We start from the raw sequence: 19,664 nt of genomic DNA on the forward strand, positions 1-19,664 counted from the left end.
TTTAGCCAAGAACATCGGGCTTATATAATGATTAATGGTATATGTTAGATTGTTTACAAGACCAATAAATAAAGTAGGTAAATCGATATTGAAAATATTGATTTTTGATTTATAAGAGAAACCAACCAATACTACTCTCTACTAACTTTTATATATATATATATATATATATATATATTGCATAAATGCATATATACTATATGTCATCAGTCATGTAATTATAAGTTATTTTATAAATTTATTAAATGAATATGACATTGTTTTAAATTGTTGTATATCAACCGAAATTGCGTGGTATTCCTATATATTATACATATCATTAAAAATTCACAAAAAATTTCGTATTATTTTGTATGAAATGAAAAGAATATCTTAAGAATGCGTGAATATAATTTTTTTTTGTTATTAACTAATAGAGAGTGTCGTATAAAAGTGTTTGACTTGTAGGAATACTTATGAAAAATAGAAGAAGAAATAAAAATTAGGGAGGAACAAAATGAAAGTATGAAGCTGCTACTGAGTTTTATTTTGGCTATTTTTTCTTACATTATAGCAAAAAAAAAAAAGGAAAAAAAAGAGGATAACAATGGATTGACCCAATTGCAATTAATGAGAAAATCTGAATTATAAAACTCATTTTGTCCGAGCGCCAAATAAAAGATGCTGCGAGTTCTTTCTTCGTCGCGGGCGAACAGCTGTAGGACGAAGACGCTGGTGAAATTGGGGCAACACAGTCTAGCCGACGGCAAGGAGGGCAACGGCGGGTTCAAGACGTTGATTTGAACAGAAAAAGGTGAGGATTTGATGTACTCTTGCTGATGCTCTGTGTTTCAGGAATCGGAATTTGATTAGGGCATGAATTTCTATCTCCTTCATCTAATGGGTTTACGTAGTTTCGGGAAATGTTTTCCGAACAGTGTTAAAGCATCATCCTCTATACGCGCATAGAAAAGCGAGAGCTGTAGAGGGGACTGGAGGCTAGATTTTATCTTGGAATAGAACCCCTTTTAGTTACATGCACCATTTGATCTAGGAGTAGCCAGGAGGTGAAAGAAGTTTTATGTCAATTATTAATTGGATTTTTCTTCGATTTTTTAACCCCTGTGAGAACTCGGGGAAGAACTTGCTAAATCTTGGTTCTAGTGATGTAAGTTATACCCAATCAATTCTTCTGCGATTTGGCAATGCGTACATGAACATCTTTCAAAACTATGTTCGACTATACATTGATATTTTCATCTCGTTGCTGGTGTTAATGCAGGTGTTCCTAGGTTTGGAAAAGACAAACAGTTCAAGGCTGTGGAGACTCGGCTCTGGACCCCTTTTCTAGGGTTCCTTTAAGCGACTTGTCCGCTGGAAGGTATATACTAAAATCATTCACTCCTTGTTTACAACATTTGTAGAAATCTTTCATTTGCTACACGAAGTCTCTAAAAGAAGTTCGATGTTTTATTTAGTTTTATCTCCTAAATATGATGAAGATGATAGCCTTGCCTCATTGAAAAAATGTGTGTATCTGTAATTATCTTTTCAGCTGTTTATTCTACACTCACTGCGTCTTTTGTTTTCTAGAAACTGAGCAGACCATTCTATCCTAATGGGTGATCATCGAAATGGAAGTGCCCAACCTTCCAATGGAAAGGCAGCAGGAAGCCCTTATTCCATTGATCTAAATACATTTCAATCACGATTAAAATCATTTTATTCACATTGGGATGAATATAAAACCGAACTCTGGGGATCTTCTGATGCAATTGCAATAGCATGTCCTCCACCTTCAGATGACCTGCGATACTTGAAATCTACTGCTCTGAATTTATGGCTGCTTGGTTTTGAGTTCCCAGATACAATTATGGTCTTCATGAAGAAGCAGATTCACTTGTTATGCAGCCAGAAGAAGGCTTCCATTCTGGAGACTGTGAGGAAAACAAGCAAAGAGGCAGTTGGTGCAGATGTTGTGATGCATATCAAGGCAAAAGATGATGATGGGGTTGCTCAAATGGATGCCATATTCCGTGCTATCCGTTCTCAGTCAAAGGTTGATGGCTCTGATGTTCCTGCTATTGGATACATATCAAGAGAAGCTCCTGAAGGAAAACTCCTTGAAACATGGGCTGATAAACTGAAAAATACCGGTTTTCAACTTACTGATGTGAGTAATGGGTTATCTAGTCTGTTTGCTGTCAAGAATAATGAGGAGCTAACATCAATTAAGAGAGCATCATACCTGGCAACAAGTGTGATGAAAAACTTTGTTGTTCCAAAGCTTGAGAATGTAATTGATGATGAGAAGAAAATTTCTCATTCTACATTGATGGAGGAGACTGAGAAAGTTATTTTGGAACCTTCAAAAGTCAATTGTAAACTAAAGGCAGATAATGTTGATATTTGTTATCCCCCAATTTTTCAGAGTGGTGGAGAGTTTGATCTCAGACCTAGTGCTGTCAGCAATGATGATTTACTTTATTATGACTCTGCCAGTGTGATTATATGTGCAGTAGGAGCTCGGTACAAGAGTTACTGCTCAAACATAGCTAGGACCTTCTTGATTGATGCAGAGCCCCTTCAGAGTAAGGCTTATGAGGTTCTTCTGAAAGCCCATGAAGCAGCCATTGGGTCCTTAAAGCCAGGCAACAAGATCAGTGCTGCATACCTGGCTGCACTGTCTGTTGTACAAAAGGATGCTCCTGAGTTGGTTTCTAATTTGACTAAATCTGCTGGGACAGGCATTGGCATTGAGTTTCGTGAGTCAGGTTTGAATCTTAATGCTAAAAACGAGCAGATAGTTAGAGAAGGCATGGTCTTCAATGTTACACTTGGATTTCAGAACTTGCAAAGCGAGAGCAGTAAGCCAAAGAGCAAGAACTTTTCAATGCTTCTTGCAGACACAGTCATAATTGCCAAAGATAAGACAGAAGTTGTAACTTCTCTGAGCTCTAAAGCTGTTAAGGATGTGGCTTATTCATTCAATGAGGATGAGGAAGAAGAGAGGCCTACCAAAAAGGCTAAGGTTGATGTCAGTGAGCCAGTCATGACTAAAACAACTCTTAGATCAGACAACCATGAGATATCAAAGGAGGAGCTTCGAAGGCAGCATCAGGCAGAACTTGCTCGCCAGAAAAATGAAGAAACTGCGAGGCGGCTTGCTGGAGGAGGAAGTGAGACAGGAGACGACCGCACTGCTGTGAAGACTTTAGCAGATCTGGTTGCCTACAAGAACATAAATGACCTTCCCCCGCCCAGAGATATGATGATTCAGATTGATCAGAAGCATGAGGCAGTCCTTTTGCCTATAAATGGAAGTATGGTGCCTTTTCATGTGGCTTTCATTCGAACTGTTTCCAGCCAGCAGGACACCAATCGCAACTGCTACATCAGAATTATTTTTAATGTTCCTGGGACTCCTTTCAGTTCCCATGATGTAAACTCAATGAAGTTCCCAGGTTCTATATATTTGAAGGAGGCTTCATTCCGTTCCAAGGATCCAAGGCACATAAGTGAGTTGGTGCAGTCCATTAAAACACTTAGACGACAAGTTGTGGCCAGGGAGTCTGAGAGGGCTGAGAGAGCAACCTTGGTTACTCAGGAGAAACTACAGCTAGCCAATAATAGATTTAAGCCTATTCGGTTGCCTGATCTTTCGATCCGGCCTCCTTTTGGTGGACGGGGAAGGAAGATACCTGGTACACTTGAGGCTCATGTGAATGGATTTCGTTACTCTACCACTAGGCAAGCTGAACGTGTAGATGTAATGTTTGCCAACATTAAACATGCATTTTTTCAGCCAGCAGAAAATGAAATGATTACACTCCTGCACTTCCACCTGCACAACCATATTATGGTAGGAAACAAGAAAACCAAGGATGTCCAGTTTTATGTTGAGGTGATGGAGATGGTCCAGAATGTAGGAGGCGGAAAGAGATCTGCCTACGACCCTGATGAGCTTGAAGAAGAGCAAAGGGAGAGAGACAGGAAGAACAAAATCAATGTAGAATTTCAGAGCTTTGTCAATCGGGTCAATGATCTATGGGGGCAACCCCAATTTCGTCGCCTTGATCTTGAGTTTGATCAACCTTTGAGAGAACTTGGCTTCACTGGGGTACCTCATAAATCCTCCGTATTTATCGTTCCTACTTCAGCCTGTCTTGTTGAACTGATCGAAACACCTTTCCTTGTCGTCACTCTTAGTGAGATTGAGATTGTGAATTTAGAGAGAGTTGGTCTTGGGCAGAAGAACTTTGATATGACAGTAGTATTCAAGGACTTCAAGCGGGATGTTCTCAGGATTGATTCCATCCCTTCCACTGCTCTCGATGGCATCAAGGAGTGGCTTGACACAACTGACATTAAGTATTATGAGAGCAGGCTAAATCTGAATTGGCGACAGATATTGAAGACAATCACCGATGACCCACAGAGCTTTATAGAAGGTGGGGGTTGGGAGTTTTTGAATTTGGAGGCTACTGATTCAGAATCTGAGAATTCAGAGGAGTCAGACAAAGGTTATGAACCATCAGATCTTGAACCTGAGTCTGATTCTGAAGATGATGCTTCTGATAGTGAATCACTAGTGGAGTCCGAGGATGAGGAAGAGGAGGATTCCGACGAGGACTCAGAAGAAGAGAAGGGAAAGACATGGGAAGAGTTGGAGAGAGAAGCAAGCAATGCCGATAGGGAGAAAGGGGATGACTCTGACAGCGAAGTAGAGAGGAAAAGAAGGAAGATGAAAGCTTTTGGCAAGTCACGAGCCAGTATAAGTAGTAGTGCTCCAAAGAGAGCCAAGCTAAGATAGACCATTAATTTTGTATTTTGTTACTGGTCTGTTTGTTGTCTATTTTAGACGCCACCAAGCTGTTGCTGCCAGAAGCAGTACTTAAGCTTGGAAGTTCCTTATCAGTGTAACTGGGGTTTTATTTCCATTATATATCTGTAGGCACTTATGGAATCCTTGAATCTAGCTTTTTCTATTAATGTTGTTACATGGCTCTCACTTTGGACAGCCCGGTTTCTTGTTTGGTTTTCCTTGTCAGCAGCTCTAACTATTGTGCGTCTTGTGAATACCGGCGAAGCCCACATATGGATACGAAGAAATACGAGGAAACCAAAATCCTGTGATCGCCCCTATAGTGGGTGCTTTATATATGATAAGCGATTTGTAATGATGCCGCTTGTTTACTGATACTGGAATCTGATGCGAAGTCCACTTCTGCATATTTTCTGAAATTACACAATTACATTTTTTCCCCTCCGCCTTCTTAGTTTTTTTTTTTTTGTTTTTAAAATTTTTTCAAGAGAGCCTTTGGGCGATATGCTAGACTAGGTCATCGTAGCTCTTACCACTGCAGTTAGATGCGAAAAATCTGTTCCTTTTATTAAAAAGAAACAGGTACATATAATGATCCAATCTATATACAATGCATACATAGAAGTTGATGTTTTAATTAGCAATAAGCATGTAAATGTACTCTTTACTAAGAACACCGTGTTTGTTTATAAACTTGTGAGGTAGGATGAAAATAATTTAGAGGAAAATTGAAAAAAAAAAAAAAAACAAATAGGCAATGTTGACATGTCAAAACCATTATAGGAATAATTAGAGTTGTTACAAGAATAATCAGTATCACTTATTTATTATTTAGAAATTCAATAGATAATTTTTTTTGTTATTTTCCCATCATTTACTACATGCCAAAGTTAGACCCTCCATAGAAGAAGGAACACAAATCTGCTTGCGGGCAATATAGGAATTTGTGAAATATTATATCGACAGTTTGGTTCCAAAATGTAGGGGTGCACAAAGACTGGACTGGACCGGGTTGACCATCAGTCTGAAGTCTGGTCTGAAAATTCTACGGGCTGGACATTTTAGTCTCCGGTCTGGTCCAGTCCGGTTAGGCCCGGGACCAGGACCGGGTTGGACTGGTCCGGCCGGGTTACTGGACTGGTCCAGGTTGGTGTCCCTTTTTTTTTTTCCCCCATATATAAAAGATATCTTTACAGCATATTGTACAGCTTTGAATCCAAATATTCTAACGTACATTGAACTTTTCCATTGAATAGATAGAGCTTTCTATTTTTTTTACTTATCAGAAAATAAATAAACACAACTCTTCCCAAGAAGATGATATTCTTACATGATCTATACATCACAAACTAAATAAGATCATTTTTAATATTGACAACATTCAAAGAAAAAAAATAAAAGAACAAACAAACAAAATAAAATAACCACATTTTAATACTAAACTTTCCTTTAAAGTTTAAATTATCATCAGTCATTGAAGCTACATATCAAAGTCTACATATCGAAGTCTGCTCTTGGCTGGCCAATAATAGTCAAAAACTCAAAATGTTCCACGGTTCAACTTCAATGCATATACAAAAGATCAAGTGAGTTAGCTATACAGCAGCCCTAATTAATTCAGTAAGTCATCCACCAGTTAGTACTGACTATGATGAACCAACTATATGGTGATTTTAATCAACCATCCAAGAGATCATCCATCCAAAACATCAACCATCCAAAAGATCAACCATCAAAAAGATCATCAACCTGCACAATTGAACTGACCAAAAAACATCCAGCCATATAGCCAAAAAAACAAGCTACCACCATGGCACCATCAAACAAACAAAAGACTTTATAGTCATATATGTCCAAAATATCTGAAACTGAAACTGAAACTGAAATGCTGAAAGTCAAACATCCTCCCCAACATCAGTAATAGTGGAATGATCTGAAAAGTATGTAAAACATTAATAGTCAATGACATTACAATACAACAACACATATTATGAAATGATTACAAACAAATAAAATCTATTTAAATAGTTATATAAAATATAAGTAATCGATAGCACTACAACACATACCGGTCTTCACCACACCGTCTGTCTCTTGAAAGTTATCAAACTCTTGAAGCATGGATGCAAATTCAGAGAGAGATTGCCCAGGGAGTAGCCAATTCTGGGAACAAATCAATGCTTCAGTCATTGATGGGGATAGGGAACTCCTATAAGAGTCCACTATACGTCCCCCAGTGCTAAAGGCTGATTCAGAGGCCACTGTAGACACTGGAATGGCCAAGACATCACGTGCCATTCTAGAAAGAATCTTATATTTGCCAGAATTAGCTCTCCACCATGCTAAGATATCAAAATCATCATCAATAAGGCTATCATCAGCTGAAGTAGATGAAAGATATCTATCCAATTCTGATTGTGGGTCAGAAGAGCTTTTTTCTTTTTGAGAAGCTAACCATCTGCGACCTGGATCTCTACCCACTTGGCTTTGTAGCATTGCTGATGTTGATGATCCTGGGAGTACAGAAGAAGTAGCATTGCTTGAAGAACCAGCATTGCTTGAAGAACCATTGCTTGTTTGTCCAACAGAATATTCATCAAACATGCGGTGCAAGACATCTCTGGTCTTAATTTTCATGGCCATGCAAACTTCCCCATCATGAAAAAGTTGTTCAAAGATATGATACACATAAGCAAGTTTATACCGAGGATCTAAAATCACAGCTACAATGAGCAAAGGATTCATGTTTTCTGTTTGACCCCAATATTTTTCATACTTACTTCTCATGCTAAAGGACATCTCCAAAAGCAAAGGATCAGCATTCACAATGTTCTCTTCCAACAACTCATGAATTAGGGCAATTTGGTGGAAACAAGTGTTAGAAGTGACATTTAGTGAACTTGAAAACATTAAAGTTATATCATAGAACACCTTCAAGAATTTGAGAAATACTCTTGCCTTATTCCAATCATTAGCTTCAGGAGGGCCTTCACGCCTAGAGATGTCCCCTTTAGTGAAATATGCCTCATAGTCATCATCTTCATCTTCCAACCGTTCAAAAGCCTTTTGAAATTTCAAAGCAGATTCCAACATCAAATATGTTGAATTCCACCGAGTACTAACATCAAGACAAACAAGGCTAGTGGTGTCCAATTTCTCTAATTCAGCAATATTTTTGAACTTTTGGAGACGAGCTGGGGAAGAACGAACATACTTAATTGCATTGCGAATTGAATCAAAGCTATTCTTCAACTCCTTCAAGCCATCATTAACCACCAAATTAAGTATATGTGCAGAACATCTAAGATGAAGGTAATCACCCCCACAAATCATTCCCTTCCAATTCTTAAGCCGCTTTTTCAGATATGACAAGGCGGAGTCATTACTTGATGCATTGTCCATGGTTATGGTAAATACCTTTTCTATTCCCCATTCCAAGAGGCATTTCTCAATTGTCTTGCCAACTGTATCACCCCTATGATTTTCAATCATGCAAAAATTCAATATTCTCTTATGCAACTTCCAATCAGGATCAATGAAATGGCAAGTCAAGCACAAATAATTGAAGTTTTGAGCAGATGTCCAGCAATCAGTCGTTAAGCAAACACGGTGTGTAGACTTCTTCAATATTTCCTTCAATATCTTAATTTCTCCAAGGTATAGTTGCCAACAATCTCTAGCAACTGTTGTTCTTGAAGGAATTCGAAATCTTGGTTCTAGCTCTTTCACAAAGTTTCTAAACCCATGCTTCTCAACAATCCGAAATGGCATCTCATCACAAATAACAAATTCAGCCAGCGCCCTTCTACATCGTTTTTGATTGAAAACATGAGGGACTAAACTCCTTGCTTGCCCACTTGGAGTCACATAGTTCAACATTGATTGCTTTGGTATTGTGTCAGCCCTATTTGGGTTCTTGAGACATTTTGGAAAGTGCCTTTTCAAGGATGTTGTGCCATGCTTATTTGGGTCACAAGCATAAATTGCATGACAATATCTACAAGCAGCCTTAACTTCTCCATTTGTTTCTTCCAAAGGTAATTTCACAAAATGCTCCCAAACTTGTGATTTTGTGCATTTCTTCTCAGGCTCTTTTCTCTTTCTACTCACATTCTCTCCAGCAGTATCTTGTCCAAGGTTAGAAACAGGTTCAGCTACTGAAGAGGGAGGAGGAGTGGGAGAAATTGATTCAGCAGGAGGGCCTATTTCAGTTTCACTAGTGCCCACTAATTGTGTTTGTGCAGATGAGGGTTGACTAGTAGCTGCTGAAGTTTCATCAACCATTTCTAACATGAAAATAAAAATCATACATTAATTAATCAAATCATAATATATACTATAGTTCTCGTTGACATAGCCATAACGAATAATAAAGGACCCTCCTCACAAGTTATCACGAAGCATTCAGCCATTCACTAAATTGACACCGACAAGGGAATGCATGACACACACACACACACATATATATTTGCACATAAATCTAAATAAAATCAGCAACACCAGACAGGCAGACACTGCAAAAGACAATAACAGCGAAAGAAAATCCTGATCAGAACAATGAAGATGGGATAATCACTGATCATAGAGAGATATTAGTGAAAGAATCACAATGTGCTAGGCATGAGCTACTGAGACGAACAATACAGATTCAGATCAAGCCATAAAAAGATCAACAGTTTAATACGCTAATCAAAACCCATGAAGACAGAAACACCGAAACAGCATCAGCGATCAAACACTGAAGAATGACCAATTTCTGATAAAAACGAAGCAAAATGAAACAATTGCTGTGCACAGAATAAACCGTAGAAAATTAAAAGCAAGAAAAAAAAGCAAAGAGTCAAGAAGAAGAAGCTACTCAAAGTCTTGAATGAGCCTTCCAAGGACAACAAGCTAATCAATCTTTGGAGAAGAAGCTAGCCGAGGAGCTGAAGTTGAAGCAGGAGCGCAGCGAACTTAGGAAGTGAGGAGATAATCACGAACGCGGATTCAGGGAAAACTGAAAAGTAGACGACTACTGAGGAAATGAGGAGATGATCGCGAAGTGAAGCTGAACCTACTTTCGAATCGACTGACTTGAAGATAGGGCCGGCTGGATAAGTTCCCAAATCCCTCGTGAGACTCCAGTTTCAGTCAATTGTGCTTGTCAGCCTTCATCGCCACTGCTTTGGCGACCTAACTGTCTCCGTCTCGTGCCTCTCAATTCCCATTTCAAGCTTGGTTCGCTCCTCTCCTTGACCCCCAATCCAATAGTTACTGGTTGAAGAGAGCGGCTTTCTCAGGTCGTGAAAGGGAAAAGCAGAGAATGTTAGGCCGACTTAGGGCATATACCGAGAGTGAAAGCCGTGAACTGAAAGTGAAAGGGATTAAGGGAAAACCGGAAAAGCATGGGAGCAAAACGCAGAGCAGAATCGCAACGCAAGTCAGCTGGTCAATGCTCGTTGGGTTGGGCTCAGCTCATATTTAATATATCCCATGAGTCCATGACAGATAGATGTTTAAAAAAAAAAAAAAAGAGGTTACCTGGACCGGGCTAGACCACATGGTCTGAAATATGAGTCCTCAACCCGGTCTTACCCGGTTTGTTGGTCTGACCCGATTAGTCCTGTCTCTTGATCGGGCTGTTTTTTTTTGGACCGGGTCGGACCGGGCTTCCTCGGGTCGGACCGGGTTGACCGGGTTTCAGACTTTGTTGTGCAGCCCTACCAAAATGTTCAATCTCAAAACTAAGTGTTCAATACGAGGGGTGGTGATGCTGAGTAATCCCATGAAATTTGGTTTTGTATAGTTTCTAGAATACTGAAGTTTTCGTATCAAACATTACAAAATTAGCAATCGCAATATCAAGACCAAACTGAGTCAAATTTGAACATTCATGGGACTTTAGTATGCTGAAATTCACAGTCAACAATCAGCAAATGATGATATGATCCTTTAGACTCAACAGATTTGATTGTATAGAGACACGAATGATGTTGGGAGAACTCGACCAGACATTAACCACCGCAAAGCAAGACCTACACCAGTACCCCTTGGCTTTACAAAGAAAACTGACGCAGCTCTTTCAATCTCTCACTAGCTTTTGCTGGAAAGACCCCAGCATTTCTATTGAGCCGCGCAGTCCTACAAATAGTAGCGAACCACATCCTCCACGGCACCTCCTGGTGGAGAAGGTTCTGATTTAGGTTCCATTCCAACCAGCGTCTCACATCCACGAGCTCCAAAAAAACTAGCTTGCAACTGTAAAGGGACAACTAATCTCCAGCACTCGGCCTCCGCAACACTATCCCTTAGAGCGTGCGATGTGTCCTCTTTCCTCTCAAGGCGTCCCGACATTTCACTAATCCCCAACACAGCTTCATCACTGAAGCATTGTGTGCTTCTCCTACGAAGTGTTTCACTGGAAATCAAACTATAATTTTAAAAATAATTTAATAATATACAAAATAAATATATAAAAAAATTTGTTTTGATTTAGAACAAAAATACTTTTTAAAAGTATTTCTCATTGTTCCAAACCCCATTCGCCTTCCCCTCACACATATGCTGCCGGGCTACATGATGCATGGGTTTCGCTGCGTCGTTATTCCTATGGCAGCGTCCATTTGGAAGTTTATAATCCTAGATATAAAAACTTAATTTATTTTGTTTTTTTTTTATTTTTCTCCAAAACATTTTTATTATTGATTATAAGAGCTCTCAACGATAGATAATTTCAATAATCTAATACATATAATTGAAGATGATAATTTAAAAAAACTAATGCTGACAAATAATTAATTTAAATAATTTTTTAATATCACTAAATTAGTTATTTAGCTCTTATATTAAAAACTAGAGTTCGTAATATGCTTGAAAATTCATTTAAATAAAATTCTTATACATTATAATTTGGCTATGGGTTGTTTGGTTCCCTTAATATAATGTAATTAATTAAAACAATCTTACATTATTACGGTGAACCTATTTGAATTTTTTTGTGTGCCAAACAGTAAAATATATTTGGTTTGTCGTTTTTTTTTATATCTGTATATGTCAATGTTGTTAATTAAATTTAAGTCAGCGCATATTTATTCCCTTAATTTTATTTAAGAAAAATCTTATTTTGATTCCGTCTTTTTAATCGTTTAACAAAAAAAAGTAAACATTAAAATTTTACATGTCAACGAAACATTTTCAAATATTAATACATCAAATTAAAATTTTTAAAATGATAATTATTAGCTGTAAACCAAAAAAAATGATAATTATTAGCACAATAGATCATTATTTAAAACTTATGGGGTTAGGATTATAAAATTGACAACATAATTTATAAAATAAGAAATAAAATTAAAACTTGGCATTAAATCAGAGAATTAAATGTATATTTTTACTTTAAATTCAGATGTTATTAAGTCTAATTAAAAATAAGCCTCCTTAAATATGCGTTCACATAAATTAGAAGCAAACTTTCAATCCCCATTTAACAATATTGTCTTCATCTCCAAAAACATGATGAAAAGTTTTAACATATTAATTTTGTGTTTGGATTATTCATGAAAGAATCACTTCTATATGTTATGAAACAAAACTTCTTCTATATATTTAATTTAATTTGTATAAAATTACTTAAAATAAGTTCAATAAAATACTCCCTCCTTCTGATCCAAAAAAAAAAAATCTCTAGTCCTAGTATAAGAAGTAATTAACTAATTTAATTATATTAAGTAAATTTATTAATTTAGTTGTTTGTAATAAAGAGGTGTTGTTTAGAATACTCTTGCTATTATGTATATAAATTAAAACCACCATTTGATGAATCTTTACCATATGCAACTAAATAAAATGAATTAAGATGATCAAATTAAAAATCAAACTAATTTGTACGTTAATTATTGGTATCCCCTACAAATCCTTTTGGCCCCTGAAAATACATTCCTGGAATAACCAATTCTTACGGCTAATTCCAGCCCTAACACCTGAAAGCTGAAACCACCACCAGCTGAAGAAGCGAGCTAGCGAAGTCTTGCGAGGTGCTGCCCTGGTAAGCACATCCCATCCCCGGCGAAATCGTTTCTGCTTCTGATACTGTCTCCTTGTTCCTGTTCTTTCAAAATTCTTCTGCATGTTCTCACTGCTCGAAGTATTTCCACTTGTTCTTCCTAATTGCTTCCATTGATCCTGGTTTTGCTTCTTTTTGCTTGTGCTTCTGATTCTATTTCCTTCGTCGTTCCGCTCGTGCATTTACATATGTAGTTTAAACTTTGGCTGAGTTACTTTATTTCGGTAGCTATATGTTGCTGCTTGGGTTATACACTTGTGCCTGTGATTTCATTTCCTTTTTCTCGTGTTTTGATTATAAATATGCTTCTGCATATGGTGGCTAGATATTGTTTTGCATATAGAGCTTGTTTTTCGAAAGCATCTGCATTTTGGTGTGTTACGATTGGATTATAAATATGCTTCCAGATATGCGCTTGGAGTGCGTACTTCTATTTAAAGGGGCAGTCAGACCTTTGAAATCTCAATCTTACTATTATTACATTCCCTTCCATCCTTAACCAAACAAATATCTTCCCTTTTCTTTCTCACTTTTTTTATCTACTAGTCATTGCCTTGCATTACATTTCTTCATATAAGTTTCTAGCAAGTAACCAAACAGGCCCACTGTGCAATACATAATTATATATTTTAACAATCATTTATTAAAAAACAATATGTTTTCATGAGTTTATCTTCTTCAAACGAACTCTATTTGCATTGCATCATTCACGGTCTTTTGTCAAAAAGAGAGTCGGTGCTCCAATTGAAATTCATTATGAACCCTCTATTCTTGTGTTAGTGGTTTGAACTGCTGGTGCTCTGTTTCTTGTATTTCTTATATTTTAAATTCGATGGATTACAAATAAATATGGCTGCTTCCTGATTTAATGGGTTCAATTTCTGAACTTTGAACCAGTGCCTTAATCGGTTTCATGACTGATACTTTTTCATACCTTGGTCTCCCCTGCTGCAGTGCACAGAGTACTTGTGAACCTCTTGCCTTCCTATAGTTTGAGATGGCAGAAGAGGGTGGAGCTGTTACTAAGGAATATGAAGAGGAACAAAAACAGAAGATTGAGGCAGAAAAGAGCATGGCCCCTTGGGAGCAACACTCAGCTGTGATAAGCCTTCCTCGCTTTGACTACACTGCTCCCTCCTTAATTCTCCAACACTCCCATTGTGGCTTTCTCATCACTTGTACTATCAGTTACTTCACCTTTTGTCCCTTTCTCCTACTCGGCCAAATTTTCAACATCATACAGCTATCGTACATACACATTTTTAATTTCTTGTTTCCCAATTCAGGGTTACTTTTGGCATATTGATTTTGCTCTTACAAATCTGCCTTTACTGCTAAAAATCTTTATCCTACACGTATGACTGAGACTACATAATACTTAGTTATTGTCATCATATACATGAACAATGAAGTACCCTATGACTTTAATAATTATTATTTAATCTCAATAAGCTCGCAATGTACAAAATGTTTGTGTCTTGTTGCTCATTTATCTAGTCTTCGGTGGGGAAGCTTTAACCTGCTTCGGTAAATTTATTTTTTCTTATTGTGCGTGGTATGGTTGGTGATTTGCAGCTTTGCCTGCTGTTTTTTAACAGATAATGTAAATAATAGATGTAAGTAATTATGATTGGGATGAAATCTATGGCATAATAAGTAACTCTTGCTTAATTCCTCTAGGAGTATCATTTAGATTTAGGATTTATTTATGCTTATGTTGTTTGAATAATCATTACTGTTTTCTCTACAGAACGGGAGAAAAGTGCTACAAAGGAAGTATTGTCTATCCTTGAAAAGGTATCCTTCATTACCCTTTTAACATGTTTCCAAATTTACCTTGTTATATGACATTTACTGTGTAAGAATAGTTTTTCTTAATGCTAAAAAATGGTGTATGCCTAGATTCAACCTGTACGACGAAAAAATCTTCCTTGGCCTTGCTGCTCTACTTTATTCACAAGACTTGTATATTTTAGAATACGAAACAGATAAGATAGATGTTGATGGAACCCAGATGCATTTTGGATTATTAATATTTCAAAGGCTGGGATTAACCTCTGTCCAGTGTAAGTTTAGAGGAATAAGCTCAGGGAATTGCAGATAGCAGTTACGGCTTAAAGGAAAATAATCAAAAGGACTATTATACTCACCTTCCATAAATTCTGGTATCATTGCCACAATTTCCTTGCCCTTTCCTCTCTCTCTCTCTGCTGACGTACTCTTTTTTTTTTATACAAGCTGACGTACTCTTTTGTTTTGCCCTTTTTTTTCCTCTGACATGTTTGGGGCTGCTGGGTCATACTAGGCCCATCAGATGTGTCCATTTAGAGAATAATTCCTTTTGAACGAAAGATATCTTTCACATCCTACTAAATGATAATTATCAGCATGTTCAGTATTAAGAATAATTCGTTCATACAGTTTCCTAGTTATCTTCTTTTGAGCTGAAAGTTTCCTAGTTATCATGTTCCTCTCCTTATAACGCTCATCTTCTGATTTACAGCTCAACCAAGCATTTAAGGGATAAGATTCTTTTTCCTGTATTTCATATGGTTGTTTGTAGCATTGACAGGGCAAAATGCCTAAATATGACTAGCGATTAAACCAGAATATTGAGGTGGATGAACAGTTATTAGGTGTTAATGCTGAAAAATACAAAAAGCAATTGCTCGATGTGGAGCTTATTATTGATTTATTTTCTAAGTTTGCCTTTGAATAATCATTTGTTATAACAAACCAAGCACTCTTCAAGATACCGTTAATCCCTTATAGAATGAGTAATTGTTCAATAAAAAATTAATTTGTAATTTGTTATGCTTATTCTTGAAACCAACTTTTAATGGAATAACCTCTTTAATGTTGGCAAATTTTACTGATATTTAAATTATTTTTTAGATAAGCACTTTTCCGACATTCTAAATGAAATAAGCAACAACAAAAAATATGTCTTTGATAATCCATGTCATGGGTGATTTGATATAGTTTTACATTTTCTGTTGAGTATCTAACACTCCTTAATCTGGGGTGGGGACCGGTTATGAAACATAGGTAGAGTTCTAAATGAAATAAACAATTCTCTTTTTTCTTTTCTTCTTTGTTTGTGGCCGATGTGATTGTAAACAGATTATACAATGCTATCAACTATCACACTGTCAGTTCTTCTCTTCTCATACCACTGTGGCTATGTTCATGATTTACACAACAGAAGATGATTGACAAGTAAATTGTTCTTTTTCTTGTTTATTCTTCTTCTTATACATCTGGGGATGAAATTTTGTTACAGTATGTTGATCCCTTTAGAAATGGAGATTGTGATGGTTTGGACAGCCATGAGAAAAATAGTACGAAGAGAAGGCGGACATGCACTGAAGAAATTGGCAGAGAATGTTTAGACTTGGAAGAAACTAATTCTGCCATTGTTAACTCTGGTGAAGGTACTTATTTTCCCCCTTGTTATTTCCTTATTGGAGTTAAGGGCCATGTCTGAGTTTTACGTTTATTGAACAGTCTTGGGCTAAGTGATGACAGGTAAACTATCAGAAGGAACTCACATAAGTCCTACAAAAGCAGAGACAAGCTCTAGTGGAGCTTTTGATCTTTCGTTAGTTAAGCTAACAAGGAGTGGGTTGCTTCTTTTTACCTTTCCAAGGAATGAGTTGGTTGACACTGTTGATATTGTGTCAAATATCATTGAATCTTTTGAGGCTGGAAAGAGTTCACCAATGTAAGTAAAGTGACTCATTTAAATTTTGTTTGTTAGATTCTTTATTTTGGCAAGAGAACAGTTTTGGTGAGTTTGGTTCTAGTGGCTCACTAGGGATAGGACATGTTTGATGACTGAGAATGCTTATAGACACATTTATAAAGGATCTGTTCACATAGGTAATAGAACTTGAACCCACACCCTTGTGGATATGGGACTGATCCTTACCACTTGATCAACATTTTTTTGGATCATAGTTGTTCTAGCAAGTGAATGATAGTATAGGTTGCAACTTCTTAGTGTAACTTGTCCTAAATGTCCACAATTAATTTGTAGATGAAAAATGGTTTGTCGTCTTATGTCTCATTGTCTGAGTGTTGTTGAAGGCATTTTTGGTTCCAGCTTAATTTATCAGGTGTGAAAATGAAGACAGGCCAAATGTTTACATGTGATTTTGGGAGGGTTCCTCTGAACTGGTATTGCGCAACTCCTGGGATGGTTATCCCGTGTTTGGCTTCTTAGCTTGTACATTTTTCCCCATTTAGATCAAATCCAACCATGAGTCAACATTTCTTGTTGTCCAGCTCTCTTGTTGGCTGTCAGTTACTGGGTTTGCCATGTAGCTTCCAACATTTCTCTTTGGTGTGTTCAGAACGATGACAATGATCACAACCAAGATCTCCCTTTCTTTTTTTTGGTGGTTGTCCTTGTTCTGATTTGCATCTTTACTCAGTAGTGCAAATCTTTTAGTAATGGCAGCAGATAGCAGGGGTCTAGCATGAGATGAGTTTCTTGTTGAGAAACTTGATCCAAGAATTTCTACTCTCACCTCATTCAATGACTTATTGAAGCTCCTTTCCCTTCACTTCTTAGCATCTCCAAGGCTATCCCGTTTTGGGATGTCATAAACATTCATCTATTGCCTAAGGCAAGTGAAAGCATTGTAATGGTGAGCAACAGGACTCTTTTTGTGGGGAATTCATCTCTAGTGGAACTTTTTTTTTGGCCGGGGAAAAAAAGGGGGGAGCTGCTTTGCGAGACAGACAGGAATGTGGAGAGGACTGGCCTCTTAAACCCCCCCCCCCAAAAAAAAAAAAAAAAAAACACACACCCACCTTGGGGCTGAGATTAGTCACTAATCCCTTTTCTGGGAGTGGTACACCGATTTTTCTAGGGTGATTAATACAAACCCGCATTACATTGTCATTTTGCTTTTTTTTTCTGGTTTCTGATGTTGATGTCTGAGTGAATATAACTACGTACATGCTAGCATAAAGCAGTCTTTACGCTTTGTTCAGAAACAGTGATTGTAATGTGTTAGTGAAAATGTTTGGAAATGAAAGCCCTTCAGTTGGTGATGTTAATGCATTTCTTTTTTCGGTTTTTGATAGAGGACCTTCTCTTTTGCTGCAGTTGGTGCCACCGTATATTCCCTATCCAAGCTACCTGTCGTTTGAATGAAAAGGAACTGCAGGAAGTTGTATCAACACTTGTTAAAAAGTTTGTGGCCAATAAACAGAACCATCTTGGACACCCTCTGAAGGTACAATTTTCCTGAATCATAATTAACCTCTCTTTTCTGTGTTGTTGCTATGTTCTTTTGAATGTTAATTTGACAAATTTCATCATCTTCTGTCTACTTGATCCTGGTTTTAATATGAATGAAAAACAATTGATAATTATGATGAGTTTTCTCAATTATCACTCTATCTCTCGGCTTAGCCCAGCGTTAAGTTAAATGTCAATTTTGAAAATGGTACTTCTGAGATGTTGACTGCATGTTCATCTGTCGGTGACTTTTTTATCAGGTTTCAATATTTTGACCTATATGGTGCCTGATGAAATATGAACTGGGATTTGTTTAACGTCTATCTAGGGGTTAATCCTTATTCTAAAAGTAAAAAATGTCACGTATTTGTTGCGTGTCAATTTTGCATGTGGAAAAAATCTTATTTCACCTTGCAGTTTGCAGTGGGTTACAACCGAAGAGGAATTGAGGAGACAAAGTTACCGAAAGAAAATGCAGATAGTTCCAGTGATTATAGTTTGTTGGACCGTAATACATGTTTTGGCGTGGTTGCTTCTGCTGTCAGGCATGTTGTAGAAGATTCAATAGTGGACCTCAAGTGTCCAGAGGTAAAACGCAAATTAGTGGCTCAAATGTTTTATAGTTATCAGCACACAGCAGTCTCAATCGTGGATTTGGATTTAGTAAATGGCGGATTTATTAAAAGGCAGCAAGATTTCATTCTAGCCATCCGTTCATATAACTCACAAGATTGTGCCGTTTTTAACCTAGTTAATTGTTTGTCATGTGTTGCTACAGGAACGGACGGGATGAGCTTCAGTCGCTTTTTACTCTACTTGTCTCTTATTGAATTTAAATCCTCTTAATCATCCAGGTTATTTAAACATAACCACTGTTCTTGCAGCTCTCCATTCTTGTTGAATGGCTTCCTCTCTCGGGATTACCTACTGGATCCATAATTGTAGCTGTCTCTGTTCTTCCCATTAACGTCGTTAGTACAAAACCTCGACTCTGCATCAAGGCACTGACTTCCAATACCAAGCAAAGGCCTGGACCTCAATGAGTAGAAGGACTTCAAATTCTCACTTCAAGATAACTTCAGCCTCACGTAGACGCTTTATGCAGGTTGATTATCTTCCTGAAAACATCTTATTTGTGGGATGTGGTACTATTCCCCCCCCCCCTCTTTTTCATTTATATTCACTCATTTTTCATTGGGCAAATCTTGAATCATGGGGTGTACGACAGTATTTAAAACTTACGTGGCCCTCAATTTTGACAGTCCTGTTTCTTGTTGGGTTTTCCTTGTCAATAATCAGCTCTTTACTCGTGGTTATAATTGTATGCCTCTTATTCTTTTAGATACGAAGTTTCCACACCCACATGGATAGATAGAGACCTTAAAAGTTAGAACCAGTTAAAATCCTGAAACACGGGAACCAAGAGGCATTAGTTTTATTTAGAAGACGAATGACTCTTTAAATGTGAATGAAAATTGATATAATTCGAGTTTAATGAATATTCTCGTATTTGGGGTTGAGGATAGAGCCAATAATATGGGCCAACCCACCGATTATGGATTGGC

General features: G+C 37.3%; 2 protein-coding genes across 8 annotated transcripts; both read left to right on the plus strand.

The window, feature by feature from the left end:
* Nucleotides 1-672: 672 nt before the first annotated feature.
* On the plus strand, nucleotides 673-4,997 carry LOC114719409 (FACT complex subunit SPT16). 2 transcript variants are annotated; one of them, XM_028904893.1, is made up of 3 exons: nucleotides 673-793; nucleotides 1,262-1,360; nucleotides 1,573-4,997. In XM_028904893.1, exon 3 carries the CDS (start codon nucleotides 1,598-1,600, stop codon nucleotides 4,790-4,792), a length of 3,195 nt encoding a protein of 1,064 aa, XP_028760726.1. In that variant the 5' UTR covers nucleotides 673-793; nucleotides 1,262-1,360; nucleotides 1,573-1,597; the 3' UTR covers nucleotides 4,793-4,997. The 2 variants fall into 2 exon arrangements, with proteins under 2 accessions (XP_028760726.1, XP_028760728.1); XM_028904895.1 differs by having other exon boundaries at nucleotides 674-793; nucleotides 1,272-1,360.
* Nucleotides 4,998-12,763: 7,766 nt separating this feature from the next.
* LOC114719452 (uncharacterized) lies at nucleotides 12,764-19,418 on the plus strand. Of its 6 annotated transcripts, none has more exons than XM_028904962.1 (8): nucleotides 12,764-12,830; nucleotides 13,803-14,035; nucleotides 14,599-14,645; nucleotides 16,132-16,282; nucleotides 16,368-16,572; nucleotides 17,965-18,094; nucleotides 18,524-18,687; nucleotides 18,878-19,418. In XM_028904962.1, exons 2-7 carry the CDS (start codon nucleotides 13,846-13,848, stop codon nucleotides 18,653-18,655), a joined length of 855 nt encoding a protein of 284 aa, XP_028760795.1. In that variant the 5' UTR covers nucleotides 12,764-12,830; nucleotides 13,803-13,845; the 3' UTR covers nucleotides 18,656-18,687; nucleotides 18,878-19,418. The 6 variants fall into 6 exon arrangements, with proteins under 6 accessions (XP_028760795.1, XP_028760796.1, XP_028760794.1 ...); XM_028904963.1 differs by having other exon boundaries at nucleotides 12,766-12,830; nucleotides 18,984-19,121; XM_028904961.1 differs by having other exon boundaries at nucleotides 12,771-12,830; nucleotides 18,517-18,687.
* Nucleotides 19,419-19,664: the final 246 nt, after the last annotated feature.

The sequence above is a fragment of the Neltuma alba genome, unplaced genomic scaffold (genome assembly GCF_004799145.2).
Source record: "Neltuma alba isolate B1F8T4 unplaced genomic scaffold, ASM479914v2 tig00011916_pilon, whole genome shotgun sequence".
NCBI lineage: Eukaryota > Viridiplantae > Streptophyta > Magnoliopsida > Fabales > Fabaceae > Neltuma > Neltuma alba.

What these genes read in the sequence shown, in the direction of transcription:
- LOC114719452 (XM_028904958.1), top strand. Translation starts at nt 13,846, where the DNA reads ATGGCAGAAGAGGGTGGAGCTGTTACTAAGGAATATGAAGAGGAACAA. An exon ending in TCTCATCACTTGTACTATCA is followed by an intron (nt 14,036 to 14,598) that starts GTTACTTCACCT and finishes TTTTCTCTACAG; the next exon opens with AACGGGAGAAAAGTGCTACA. An exon ending in TGGACCTCAAGTGTCCAGAG is followed by an intron (nt 18,688 to 18,983) that starts GTAAAACGCAAA and finishes CTGTTCTTGCAG; the next exon opens with CTCTCCATTCTTGTTGAATG.
- LOC114719409 (XM_028904893.1), top strand. Translation starts at nt 1,598, where the DNA reads ATGGGTGATCATCGAAATGGAAGTGCCCAACCTTCCAATGGAAAGGCA.